The sequence below is a fragment of the Sciurus carolinensis genome, chromosome 7, assembly GCF_902686445.1.
Source record: "Sciurus carolinensis chromosome 7, mSciCar1.2, whole genome shotgun sequence".
In the NCBI taxonomy this organism is placed as follows: Eukaryota; Metazoa; Chordata; class Mammalia; order Rodentia; family Sciuridae; genus Sciurus; species Sciurus carolinensis.
Genome location: NC_062219.1, coordinates 115,851,174 through 115,866,385, shown reverse-complemented (window position 1 = coordinate 115,866,385; position 15,212 = coordinate 115,851,174). Strand labels below are relative to the sequence as shown.

Here is a 15,212-nt window from a genome sequence, read left to right as displayed (position 1 = left end):
AATGGTTGACAACCCAGAGCACTAGGGTCTTTCCGAATGAATGTTCTTTAATTCTTACTATACCCCTAGAAGGAAGGTAGTATTATTCCACTTTAATGGTTAAGCCACTAGTTCAAGGATATACACTTGGCAGGAGGTAGACAGGAGTAAAAGAGAAGGTCTCCAAAGGTGGAAATTTCAGCACCACCTTGCAGGAGTGGGTGGTGATGGTGAAGAAGCTGCAGAGTGGACACCAACATTGACCAACATGGAAGTCACTTGATGGTTCACTCAGGGAAGGGGTCAGACAGGAAGCCAATGGGACCCAGACTTCCCAGGGGCAGCACAGAGTGTTCTTTTCTCAGCAAAGTCCCCTGTTATGCAATATCACAGAAATTGTTGTATACTATATATGGCATATTATTGTACCAGAATCCATCAAGGTCAGCAGCTATGCCACGTACCAACTATACAAAATCAGATGCTAGGTCATTTGGACACTGTAGTAGTGTATGAGGACTGTGGTAATACATACCACAAACAGGGTGGCTTAAACAACAGAAAGATATTAGCTCACAGTTCTGAAGGCCAGAATTCAGAAATCAAGGGGGCAGCAGGGCTGGCTCCTTCTGAGGGCAGGAGGGAAGGATCTGTTTCAGGCCTCTGTCCTTGTTTCATAGGTGACTATCTTCATGTGTATGTGACATTCTTCCTTGAACATGTACCTGTAAAATTACTCCCTTGAATGTGTACCAAATTACTACTCTGTTTGTGGTGAGGCACATGTGTAGTAACCAAGAAAAAGTTCTAGTCCTCATGGAGTCAACAAAACAACCAGAGCTACCCAAGCTCTCCAAGAGAAAAACAAATAGAAGATATGGACAAAAATGGAAATGCAAATAATCAATAAAGATATTAAATAATTGGTACTCAAGTTAGAACAGGATTTTCTGTTTTTTTTTTTTTTTTTATTCCAAACTGACAAAACTTTCAAATTCTGTGGACCCAACAAGAGTGCAAAATATGGACCTACTTACATAATTCTCTGGGAGTGGGTTTCATGTAGCTGCCTTTATTCCCCCATTTTTTAACAGCTTTATTGAGGTATAATTGATAAGCCTTAAATTTTACATATCATACAAAACTTGATGAATGTTGTTATATGTATACAACCATGAAACCATCACCACAGTCAAGATAGTGAATATATCCATCACCCCAAAAGTATCCTGTGCCCCTTTGTAATATCTCCTCTCCAACCCCAACTTATACATGTGCCTCAGGAAACAACTGACGCATTTTTGATCACTACAGATTATCTTGCATTTCTTGGAAATTTATATAAATGGAATCACAAAGTACTCTTTTTGTCTGGTTTCTTTTGCAGAATTTTTCAGATGTTTTTATTAGTGCATTATAGTTAAACATAATAGTGGGGTGAATTTTGACATAATCATACATACATGTAATGTGATTTGCTCTATGTCAGTCCCCAGTACTTCCTCTTTGTCTCTCCCCTCTTTCCTTCCCCTGTTTTTCTTTTTCAACCCTACTGGTCTTCCTCCCATTTATTTATAGTTTTAAAATCAGTTCTTTAATGGTGGTATATTCATATATGTGCATAGCATAATTTGGTCAATTTCATTTCACCATTCCTCCTTTTTCCTATCCCTCCTCCCTCTCATTCAATTCCCTTTCTCTACCCCACTGATCTCCCTTCTATTTTCATTGAATTCCCCACCTCACCCCCTTTCTTCCCCTTAACTATCCTAGCTTCTGCCACTCTTGCAATTTCTATTGAACATTGTTCTTGAAACTCTAACCAGAGCAACAAGGTAAGAAAAGGAAATTAAAGGGATACAAACAGGAAAATAAGAAGATAAATTATCTTCGTTTGCTGATGAAATGATCCTATATCTAGAAGATCCCCAAAATCTTCACCAGAAAACTTCTAGAGTTGATAAATTAGTAAAATAGCAGGATACAAGTTCAGCATACATAAATTAATCAATTTCATCTACTCCAATAATGAATCTGCAGAGAAAGAAATCAGGAAAACCATCCCTCACAATAACCTAAAACAAACAAACAAACTTGGGAATAAATCTAACCAAGGAGGTGAAAGACCTTTATGATAAAAACTGCAGAACACTGAAGGAAAAAAAAAAATTTAGAAGACCTTAGAAGATGGGACGACCTCCCACGTGGCATTCTTCACAAAACTAGAAAAACAGCCCTAAAATTTATTTTAAAGAATAAGGGATCCAGAATAGCTGAAGCAATCCGGAACAAGAAGAGCAATGCAGGAGGCATCATGATTCCTGATCTTAAATTATACTACAGAGCTGTAGTAACAAAACAGCATGGTATTGGTATGAAGACACATATGAAGACAAATGGAATAGAATAGAAGGTTTACATACCAAACCTCATAGCTACAGTCATCTGATACTCAACGAAGATGCCAAAAACATGTTAGACAGAAAAGCCTTTTTAACAAATAGTGCTGGGAGAACATAATACTGAATAATATATATCCCTATGTAGAAGAATGAAACTAGATCCCTATCTTTCACCCTCATAGTAGATCTCAAAGTGGATCAAAGACCTAGGAATTAGACCAGAAACTTTACAACTACAAGAAAAATAGGCTTAACTTTCCAACATACTGACACAGGCAATGACTTCCTTAACAAGATCCCTAAAGCGCAAGGAAAAAAATCCCCCAAGAATCAATAAATGGGATGCCATCAAATTAAAAAGTTCTAGCACAGCAAAGGAAACAAGAATGTGAAGAAAGAGCCCACAGAACGAAAGAAAGTCTTTTCCACTGATCCTCTGACAGGAGATTAATATCCAGAATACATAATTCAAAAAGTTAACATCAAAAGAAAAAAAAAAAACCCACACAATTAACAAATGGGCAAAAGAACTAAACAGACAATCCTCAAGAGGAGAAAAATACCAATGACCAACGAATATATGAAAAAGTGTTGAACATCCCTAGCAATCAGGGAAATGTAAATAAAAACAACATTGAGGGCTGGAGTTGTGGCTCAGTGCTAGACAGCTTTCCTGGCATGTGTGAGGCCCTGAGTTTGATCCTCAGCATTACATATAAATAAATAAAATAAAAAGATCCATTGATAAATGAAAAAAATAATAATAAAAAAAAAACTACATTGAGATTGCATCTCACTCTAATTGGAATGGCAATCATCAAGAATACAAATAACAATAAATGTTGGTACACACATACATTGTTGGTGGGACTGGAAATTTAGTACAACCACTGTGGAAAGCAGGATGGAGATTCCTTAAAAGATTAGGAATAGAACCACCATATGACCTAGCTATCCCACTCCTCAGTATTTATCCAAAAGAACTAAAATCAGCATACTATAGTGTTTATAACATCAGTGGTTCTAACAGTGCAACTCACATAGCCAAGTTATGGAACCAGCCCAGAAGCCCATCAAGAAATGAATGAATAAGGAAAATGTGGTATAAATACACGATGGTGTTTTACTCAGTCATAAAGAAGAATGAAATTACAGCATTTGCTGGTAAGCGGAAAGAACTAGAGAACACCATGTTACAGACTCAGAAAGTCAAGGGTTGAATGTTTTCTCACATATGGGGAAGCTAGACCATCTAGCTTTCTTTTTTTAAAATTTTAATTAATTTTTTATTTGTTCTAATTTGTACATGACAGAATGCATTTATACATTTTGATAGAGCGTACATAAATAGAGTATAATCTCTCATTTTTCTGACTGTAAATATTGTAAGACCATATCAGTCATGCAATCATATATGTATATGAGGTAATAATGACTGTTTCACTCTATCATCTAGCTTTCTTAACAGTAAAGTCCAAACTGCTCCCGGTTTTAGTGAAAATATATTTAAAATGCTAAAATTCACATTCCTGTGCTCTACTATAGATATTCTGAAACTATTGAACAGAAATGGGAAACAAAGTCATGTCTTTGAACTTCCATGGGGTATTTTAACACAGTTTATGTGGGCCCACACTTGGGCACTGAGTGCCCTAGACCATGGGTTGGGCTAAGCTTTCAAAGCAAGGAGCAATGCAAGTGGGCCCAGTTATGGAATGCATGGCCTGTCAATCAAGCACAGAAGGTCTTGTCCAATAAGATTTGGTTAACTGAAATGTTTCAACTCTAAGACACAAAAGTATCAAGTCATACAGGCTACTAGTGGGCTTGGAGGCTGGGTCATACGCAGTTCAGCTTTTACAGTATTTATTCTTTTCAGCTCACCAATTCAACTTTTTAAAAAAATTTACCCTAAGGACATAATCAGGCTTTATTCAAAACATTGGTAAGATTGCAGAAATTATTTAAGAGCTCTGAATAAATAAGAAGAGGATGAAACTACTCTTAATAACTTTTCCTTAAAATGTTGGCTATGGGCAAGGAACACTAAAGGAAAGCACAGTCTACTTTGTGTCCCACATATTCAGACTTTGTTTTGCAAATGTTTTCTGGTTACCATGGCAACCTCTGGTTTCTCTGTGTAAAATGGGAAATTGGGAACCTCGTTTTTTTCAAAAAATGATTAGTGTGTTCTTTTTATCCTGGTTAGCTCGTTCTGTGCTGACAAATTACATTCTGACAGTTAGGTTGTAATCCAAAACATGCTTTTTTTAGAGACTGTGAGTAATAAAGAATTTCCAGGGTTTGACAGTTACTCTTCATTTATATTTTTATGTACATGTATTTGCTTTCATTGAATTCAAGAGATAAACAAAAGTGCTAAATACTTGGTATAGGTTTTAAATAACTCAAATAGATTCTCACTTGAAATATTTAACATGTCAATTTGATTACTGTACTCTTGGTGTAAGGAGAGAATGTAATGTTCTGAATCAGTTGGACAAGAGCTGAGCCCTCACTCCACCACTTATTCGTTGTGTGAGTTGGGCAAGAAGTCTCTTTCAGTCTCAGTTTCCATGCATAAAGTAAGAATCAGAAATAATATATACAGTGTCTACAATATTACCAGGTCTATTGAATATGACAGCTATTATTACCAAAGACATACTAAAAGCAGGTACAAAAATATCCAAAACCTATTAGACTTGGTTTAAAAAACTCAGGTCCACAGAGGAAATATGAATAAACAAAAAGTAATGCTTATCCATCACTGTTAGGATTGACTTCTTCAGGTTTCAGTTTTTGATGATACTATTATTAGATGCATTCATCAGTAAGTTAGGAAAAGACTTAAAATTTTGTCAGATGGAAAACATGACAGGCGAGTTTCACAAAGGAAGTTCCTCAAAACTGAAAATTCTGTATGAGTCAGCTGAAGTTAATGCATATCTCAAAACAGCAAGTGACCAAGTTTTTAAGTTACTGGAGGTCCCTGTAAAACAGGCTCAGAAGACTTCCACAGCCCACTGAAGATCAAGGAATGTAATCTGCAAGGACAAGGGTTCTACTTCTCTAGGGATGAGTAAGCTCTGGAGTAAGGTTAGCATGGCAGCAGGGGCAGGTTCCTCCACCTGTCTCCCGATAGCATTTGTGAATCTATCTTTTCTTTTTAATTTAGCTTCATCTATATTCTGTATCTCATGGTGGGACATTTTTTGAAGTGTGTTTAGAGGAAGAGAATTTGGTCGGGACATGCTAAGTCTTTCATCATCATATGCCCTAATTCTTAATCTGCCTTTATTCCTTAACTTCTGTTATTATAACAAGTGAGAACATCACAGATGATCACATGGGCAAAGTATGGACCCCTGGAGCACAAATGCAAAATATTATAAAGCAAAACAAGATATTCTGAAATTAAAAGCTATGTAAACTTTCTTCAAATGAAAGAAACAATTTGAATCCTTAAATCTATATCGTATGTGGCACATAAACCCAACCCATATATGTAAAGTTGGTCTGTGTATGGAAAAGTATTTGATTACTAAGCAACAACAACAAAACCAAGGGCCCAACACCAAAAGATGTCAACACCATACTTTCACTGTGGGAATCTGTTTCCATCTATTTTATATCTAAGGTGGCACATTACAGAGGGTGGACATGGGGCAGAAGAAAGGTCACTTGATGAATATTTTTCTTTGATTGCTTACCCTCTCAGTGTACTATTCTCACCTACTTGTTATCAGAGATGAGGTAAAATATGGAACTCTGGGAGCATGGTTTAAAAAAGAAAGAACCAGATCACAATAAGCTGTTTACTAAAGACCTGTTCCCCACCCACCCCAGCACCTTCAGCACCACCCCCTGTTCTTTTCATTTCAGTGTAACTAGATGAGAGACTCATGATCCTTCATCTCTGATCTATAACTGGTTAAGGTTGAGCCCTTGACCCACCTGGGTCAATCCTGGCTCCTCCCTAGGGTTCCCAGATAAAATAAAGGAACTCAGTTAAATTTGAATGTCAGTTAAACTATCAATGATTTTTAGTATAAGCATGTCCCAAATATTTTGGTGAGACATACTTGTACTGCACACTGTGATGGTGGTTCCAGATCTGACAATAGCTGCAAATGCGTAGAGTACTTCTTGGGTTCCATGTGACATTCTAAATACTTTGCAAATACTAACTCAATAACTAAATGAAACTACGCAGAGGTATAAACATATGCCAATATATGGATGATCTGAGGTTAGAAGAGTACACTGTGTATTTTAAATTCAGAAAATTATGCAAAACTTCTAATAACTAAGATATCTTATGGATCATCACCGATAAGATGCAAACCAATTTGTGTAAAACTGGAAAATAGAAACAATGAAAACTAAAAGGCAGACAATCTAGTAAGGTAGAAAAAATGGTGGACTGAGAAATGAGAGGTGAAGATTTCAGCCCCTCTCCTAGCTAGCTAGGTGACCTTGGGAAGGTCTCCTCCTTCATGGATCTAGGCTTTCTGATTTGTAACATGAGATTTGGAAGAGGTCATGTTTAAGGTCTTTGCTGCCTCTAAAAGTCTAATACATCTCATAATCCTGGAAGAACAGCTTGCAGAGAAAAGTTCATTACCTCTGCAATCATTCTGTTGGTGTCTCCTAAGAAGAGCAAATTCAGAGCTTCTTCCTCAGTGGTTGCTTGATGAAGAGACAGGTTTTTCAGATGAATGTTCTGATCAGTGTCCTCCAATAGTGTCACTTTCCTATGGAAATGGGAAGTAAGAAAACAAGGCACTGCTGAGAAGAAAAGGAGTGCTAAGTCTTTACTACAGGTTTATTTGAAAAACCTGTATAGTAGAACGTCTTGAACTTATAAAACAATAGCACGCAAGAAACCAGACAGCACTGGATGAGCATCAAACACCGACATTCCCTTGACAGTATTATCAGATAGCACTGGGGCTGAAAAATATATTACAGGCTTCGGATTTAAAGCCACCTGTCATTTTAATCATTAGATCATTAAATCATCTTTAAACACATATTCTTCTTAAATTAAAAATGCAAGATAACTTTCTATGTATTAGGAAACCAGACCATCTTGGTTTTGGGGGTCACAATTCAGTTTCTTACATGGGTAACAAAATAATCCTCTTTTTTTTTTTCAATTTCTTATCACTTTCAGTTTACCTAACATATCAAACTGGTTAGCTCATCAACTCAAACATGATGAATATTAAGGCATCTGTCATCCCTCTAGGAGTTACTCTTCTGTAGAGTTTTCACATCAAGGTGAGTACAAAATTCTCAAGAAGTCTCATAATAGATTTAACTTGTCATTATTCTTGTCTGTCAGATCTGTTTCTTGATGCTTTTTTCTTTACAGTATACATTTTCCTTCTACTATCCTTACAGTCACAGCCTTAGATCTGGAATCACATTCATCTATTACAACCACCTGGTGCCTACGCCATTTCCTCCCAGGTGAATCCTAACCCCGTTTCCAAAGGTGGCTTGCTAATACTCTCCTTATAATCCTTTCAGGATTTTCTACAAGTGAACAAAATTTGGCCAACATCCTCAAATTCTGCTTCAAAGGCCTACAAATTCAAGCCATAAACTTACTTAAGAGAATTCCTCTCTGCCTCAGGAGTTTTGCCTTCTTTATTTTCTTAAAAATCATTACAGAAAGGAAGGAAATTTATCATTCACAGGTACTGCCAAAGAGTATCTGCAGGTATTTGCACTTGCTTAAAACACTTGGAATTGATGATTTTAAGTAAAGGTTGGCATCATCTAATGCTATTTCTTCTTTAAAAGAATAGCAACGAACATGTGTCACCTCCCTACTTCTGAAAACTTACTTAGAATACTTTCAAAATGAAGATTTTTCAAATATTATAATATTTTCATCCTTCTCTTTTGTAAGGAAATTATCTGGGTTTTCATATGTAATTTGTGGGCACTTAAAATACTAATTGCAGGAAGACTATGCAGCTCTACCAGCACATCTGTGACCAATATGCCACTAATAATGTGCTCTTTCGCTGCATTTTGGCTTCCTTTATGTCTCCTTTGACAATACCCACAGAGAATGAAAAAGATCTCTTTCCTTAATGAAAACAAGTGTAATTTATTTACTTTTAAATAAGACTCATAAGTGAGCTTATTAAAAATACTTAAGAGTTCAAAAATGCTTGGAAAATATGAAGACATTTTTAATTGAAATGGATGAGTTATATTCTATTTTTAGGACCCTCCTTTATTTCTTATACTTTATTTCCATCCTGGTCCTTCTGAAGTGCTCAAGTAGGTTTGACTGTTTAAACCCTTGGGGACAAAATTCTTCCTAAATCCATAGATTCTGGGGATCCGAAGCTTTTACCTATAAAAGTAAAAGAAGTTAAGTAACACTGGAAGATAAAGACATGAAATAAATGACGAGGTGGTATCTTAAAAGTGAGGAAAGAAGAAAGTTCTGTCCTTTTCAGCATGAAGTCAATAATCCTCTAAGTTGGATATAAAGTCGCCTCTGATGGATTTTTTTTAAAGAACCAGACAGACACAATACTTCTCACATGCAAGTATAGAACAGTGAAGGGTTCAGAGAAAGGCAGAAGGCCAGCAGGAAGCAATTCAAAGTAGTGAGTGCTCTCACTCATTGAGCACCAAATGTATGCCAGACACCAACTGTATGCCAGGTACCTGCATTGTTTCATTTAATTCAGTTGTTCTCAAAAAGGACTACCTATGGAACTTAAAACACACACACACACACACACACACACACACACAACAACCTTGTGTCAGATCAGGTCCCACCCTAAGACTTTCTGATTTGATGGATCTGGGACACTGGATATCAGAGTTTGTAAAACCAGGTGATTCTGGTGTGCAGTCAAAGTTGAAAGCCACGACTTCACCAGAGGGAGGAGATTTCTGGTTTCTTGTCTTTACTTCCCACCAGTTGCATCTTATGCCCCAAATCTCACTGGTTGTAGCTGAAGACACTCATGAGCCACATCTATTGACAGATGAGGAAATTGTGAAGTATAAATAGTCCATCCTTCCATAGGAAGTTTTTACCTCTCCGATCATGTGGCTGGTGGCTAAACCAAGTCACACAACATTAACCACAACAATAACTAATGCTTAACTGGGGATTATACATCTAACTAAACATCCATAGTGTTTATGTCAAAAATGTTTGGGATAGGAAGGACACATCATACATATATCTCTCCCTATTACTTCACTGAAAATAGAAAATGCAGTAAATGAGCAAGGATGGAATTCTAAGCATGTGCATTTATTAGAAAACCTAAGTGGGTCACTGATTTAGGGTTATATTTATGTAGAAAAATTACAAGCATAAGGTACAAAGTGTGTGCCAAATGTCATCACTGGTATTTAGCTAAGCTACTTTTTTTCTTCAGAAACATTCAGCGCCTTCGATCGCCAATGTGGCTACTTCAGAATCACTACACTTATGCATTTACTTCCAAGTGGTGCACATCCAGCTTTGTCACTTTGATCACAGTGACAATTCACACACGCCTCCAGTTTTTCTTCATAGAACTTTGAAATGTTTTTGTAACCCAACTCTGCAATTTTTTGAATTTTTTTCTGATAAAATGTTTCCCTCACTGTTTTCTGATTTCTTATCAACGAAAGCTTTTAAAAGTAAATAAAGAGGTAGGTTGATCTCCAAATTTCTTTCATGGTTCTCAGTGCTCATTTGTGGACACCTAACAAAAGGTTACTCCTCTGGTGTCCTTCTGGAACCTCTGAGAGGCAACCTCCTTTCTCTTGCCCTTTCTTTGCTGATTCATTCCTAGTTTCTGCCCAATCCCCTGGGCATGAGGACTGGGACTTTCCCTTATTGACCTGTCTGCCCATGTGTCAGCCCCACCCACTCTCATGCCTGTGTTCACAGAAGGCCAGCCTGAGCTGTGCTGTGGCTTCTATCTCTTGACTAAGAGAGCTAATTAGGGAATGAGAATATTTTAGATATTCTCCAGTAGAATAGCTTTTCAAAGTTGGGGGAAAGAAGAACCATTAGTGAGTTTCTCAACAAGTTGCTTCCTTCCCTGGCCCTCACTCTCCCTCTCTCTTCCACATCAGTAACTATTTCCTGAGTCTTTTGTCCACCACTTGGTTCTTTCTGACTATAATTTTTATGGGCTTGAAAGAGGGCTTTATTAGAGTTTCTTAAATAAACATCCTACTTCCAAGATGGAAATCCACCATGAATGGGTCTGTGAATAGTTTTCCCTACAAAATGTTTCTAAAATGTTTATATTTCAACTAAAAAGTCACTGATAGCCTTAACTTGGATACCTAAGTGGAAAAGTTCTGCTAAGTCTACCCGACCTGCTTAATGGTGGGGAAGAAACAAGCTTTGTGTTTTTTCTGTAAACAAAGAATCTTTTCCATTTGGCTGCTTAGTAGGAATTTGTAGGCTCTTTTAACTGGAAGACATCTAAAGAACAATGGCCAAGCTCTTGTTCTCAGTAATGGAAGCCATCAATGAAAGAACCCTCCCCAGCCCACACCCTACCTCCACAACATTCCAACACCATGACTTTCTGAAGAAGAACTTCTCAGGAGTTACTGAGATGAATACAGTTTCTCATTTTCATGTTACAGACAAGTATAGCTGTGGTGATTTCTATTTTCTTTTGTCTACTTGCAAATGTCCCATATGACTGTGCTGGGTGTGAACTACACAACGGCATCATGGCCCAGGAGACAACATTCATGTCATGGTTTTGTGTATTTGTTATGACAAATGTCTATCAGAGAGCAGTAGGTGTCTTCCAACAAAAGCATCAAACAATCTTCCCATAGATGGTAGGAGAGCATTTTATTACATCACATAAAGATGCCATAAGAACTAGAGGTCGCGCTGTCTAGATAATGCTGACCTACAGCAATCTGCACTGCCCATAGGCTCATGGAAATGGGAGGGGGGTGCGCGGGCTCTTCTAAATAACTGGCTATGTTTCCTGCGATGTGAACACAGTCTCATCTCCACTCATTTCAATAGAGACAATATTCCCTAGTTCAGTGGTTCTCAACCTCTTTTTTCCTCCCCGCCCCAGTGCATGTTTTCTCAGGGACCTTCTGTGGTGAAGATTTGAAAAAAAAAAAGGACAAGTAAATTTTTAGATGTATGCAAGGGGGCCCCAATCCTTCTTGCATTAAAAAATTTCAAAGGTAGCTTTTCTTCAGACTGATTAAAAACTTTCTAAAACTTTCCCTCTATTATAAAGAACGATTAGCTGAAATATATGTCACTGGAGAAAGTTTTATGAACTTAGAGAGTACATTTTTGTGTTGGTATTGACCCTGACAAAATTGACTAAAAGTCATGACATTTTCTCTGTTGAATCTCTATGGAGATATTCTTAAAACTGTTTCCAGTACCTTGAAAAATATATCTTTTCTAGTTTTACTTAACATTGTTTCTTTTTGCTGATAATTAATGGGACTTTTTAGAGATTAAGTTATTTAATATAAAGTGAAAATGCCAGATGCTAAGTTTTTAGAAAGAGAGATATTGTATATGAACAAATAAAACCTTTCAGCAGTCCTTAAAAGATCAAATCCAGATTCAAAGCTGCAAAGTACTCTGAGTGATTCTTGCGTTGAATTTTTGTTTCACTTTTATATTAATTTATTTTATTTCAAACTGATAAATATCCTCTCCTAAATATTACCATTATGACTTCCAATTCACCTATATTGTTAAATCATGACATTATTAGATTCGAATTTTTAAAGTTTGATTTCCCAAAGGACTTCACGTTAGCCTGCTACACCCAAGCCTGCTGTCTCAGAGGGGCCTGACAACCTGCATGTGATTTAGTCTAGGTCTGAAAAGAGCAATGGCTTCAGGGGCTCAGGGTAAGGTGGCAGCCAGGCTCAAGGATGCCTGTGGCAAGGTGGGAACATCTTCACGCGTTCTAGCTTCTGCTGTGCTTGTGCTTCCATAGGATATGGAAATGGACATTCCTCAAAGAACTCAGGACACAGCCCGAAGCAGTTGGCACTGCTGTGGAAATGCAAAACCAAAATAGGAACTCTCTGTGATCAGCAAAGATAGAACTAGATGCGATGAATGTGTAAGAATTTAGGTGCTTGCAGTTATTTATTTATTGGTCACTATAATTTATTTCACTAAGACATAGCATATATATGAAACATGCTTTTATTTCTATTTTCTCTTTTCAAAATTATACCCGTTTTAAATTTCTAATAACTTGATGAAATCACCTTCCTGTATTATTATCTAATGAAAACTTTCCATCCCCAAACAATATCACTTTGCAGCAACCAACATACAAATGACTCCTAAATCTAATTTATCTAACCATGGATTATCATTCACTCACCCATCAGAATATCACCATTTGCATGATTTTACAAGAGTGAATCTTTAAGACATTGAAAACTATGCTGTTATCCTTTCTCTTACCTTTTGCTAATTTTTAATAATATTTAGTCATATCTCGTTCTTTCTGATGCTCCCAGCCTACAAATAATCCATGATTCAATGAAATGCCTTGTTTAGCCTAATTCCATATAGCAATTACCCTAACATTTAACTACTTGAGAAAGAGCAACTTTTTTCCTGGAGAAATACTTTCCTCCCATTTTTACTAATACTTGCTTTCTCATTCATAGTTGTAGAATCACAGATTATGTATTTAAGTTTTCCACATTTGGGAAAATTATAGGAATAGATACATTTAAGGCTATGGATTTGTAATTTTGTAAAACCATAGCACTTCCTCTGCCAGGTAAATAGCTTTATATACTTATTAGTTTATGTCGTTGCCTTTTTACAAGTTTTGAATTTATTAACTTTCATTTTTTCCATTTTAACATAAAACTTATCATTTCTCCAGCTATAAAAGTAATACACACTTCTTATGAAAAATTAATTTTTTTAAAGTGAAAAGAATTAAGAGAATAGACTCAACACAGGGACAATGTTTATAAGTTAATACATGCTGCCTTAAAGGACTTTTCTTTGCCTCTCCTCATCCCCCCCCTCTCCTCCTTTCCCTTTTCCTCTCTCCCCTCCCTTTCTCTTCTCTCTTTTCTTTGACTCTTTGACAATGTCTTGCTATATTGCCCAGGCTGGCTTCAAATTCACTGTCCTCCTGTCTTAACCTCCTGAAGAGCTGCAATTACAGGCATGTGCTACTGAACCCAGCTTTAAAGTAATTTTCTTACACACATTTTGCAGATTTGTGGTAAAAATTATAAATATATGCCTGTTACTATAGCCTTTAATCGCCCTTTAATTTTATACCATGAGTATTTCTCCATGTTATTACATATTCTTTAAAAACATTTTGTAATAGTTATAAAGTATTTTAGGGTTGGGATATATTGACTAAATTATTGAACCATCTTCTTATAACAGGATATTTGAACTGTTTTCAATTTGAGGTTAAGTAACATTGCAAATTATATATTCCTATGTGTTCCTGAAGCTCTTCTAATAGTTAGTACTTGCCACTTAGGATTGATTTTGGAGAGTGGCATTACTGGATCGAAGTTATGAACAACTTTAAGGCTCTCTTCACACCTGGGAGGCCTATAGCATGGTGAGCAGAAGTACCCTGTGTCAGTCAGTTTTCTGTCACTGTGACAAAGTAACTGAGAAAATCAACCTAAAGGAGGAAAGATTTATTTTGGCTCATAGTTTCAGAGGTATCGTTCATGGTCCCTTGGTCTTTTTGATTTGGGCCTTTGTTGAGCAGAACATCTAGGTGTGGAGTCATGGTGGTTAAGGAGAGTTGATCATCTCATGGCAGTTCAAGGAGGAAAGAGAGAGCGAGGGAGAGACAGATTAATTTCAAGGGCATGTCCCCAGTGACTTACTGTCTACAACTAGGCCCCACCTGCTAAATGTTGCAGCTCCTCCTAATAGTGCCACAGTCTGGCAGCCAAACCTTTACAAAGCACATGGCCTTTAGAGGAGATTTCAGACAAAACACCAAAACATACCTTTTAGGGAAGTGGACAAACCTGGCCTGAGACCAAGGCTTGCAGTAAGTGTGTGCATTAGAAGCCCTTGCTGCATCTCAGACTCCACTGTAAACTAACAATGTTACCTTAATTACTGTGAAGAGCTAACACATACGAGTCCTTTGTTCATCACAGTGCCCCAGGTCTGGGAAGATGCCTGCTGTTAATTTGACATGCAATAATATGTTGTATGAATGAATGAGCTTACTAAAATACATAGCACATTGTCTTTCAATATATGTTAGCTTCTTTGGGGTGGACAGTAAAATGCTTTCTGAAAATATACCAACTTAAATGCCTACTATATATAAGATTGCCTATTTTTGTTACCTTAACAACACTAAACATTAACTTTTAAATCTTTACTAATTTGTTAGGTTATAATGTTCTGCTTTAATTTGCATTCTTTGAATGGTTAATGAGCTTGAACCTATTTCCATCTGTTTGTTAACTTATTTTTTTTGTCCTTTGTAAACTGATTTGGAATACAGATATTTATGAGTTCTATATATAAAATATTTTTCTTCTTGTATTTATTCTACAAATTTTATATTTGCTTTTCAATTATTGCTATATTGGAAATTTCATTTTTAAAAATTTTAACAACACAAAAGTTTAATGGCTATAATGCATCAATCACTTATGTTTTTCATGCTTTTTCAGAAGACATTCCCAATCAAGGGATAAGATACAAATTCTCTTATTTTTTTTCTACCATTTTAGGATATGGGTGCATGGATTTAAATGAGGGATCTAATGAAATATCCCCCTACATAACTAATTGTTGTCTAT

The 15,212-nt window shown here is 36.6% G+C and overlaps 1 protein-coding gene across 3 annotated transcripts in view; it reads right to left on the bottom strand.

The window, feature by feature from the left end:
• Window positions 1–15,212, bottom strand: part of Kif6 (kinesin family member 6) — a 392,117-nt gene that overhangs the window by 273,888 nt on the left and 103,017 nt on the right. For all 3 annotated transcript variants that reach the window (XM_047559645.1, XM_047559644.1, XM_047559646.1), the window contains one exon: window positions 7,009–7,138. In XM_047559645.1, the coding sequence (XP_047415601.1) occupies window positions 7,009–7,138 (130 nt within the window). The remainder of the gene's footprint in view (window positions 1–7,008; window positions 7,139–15,212) is intronic.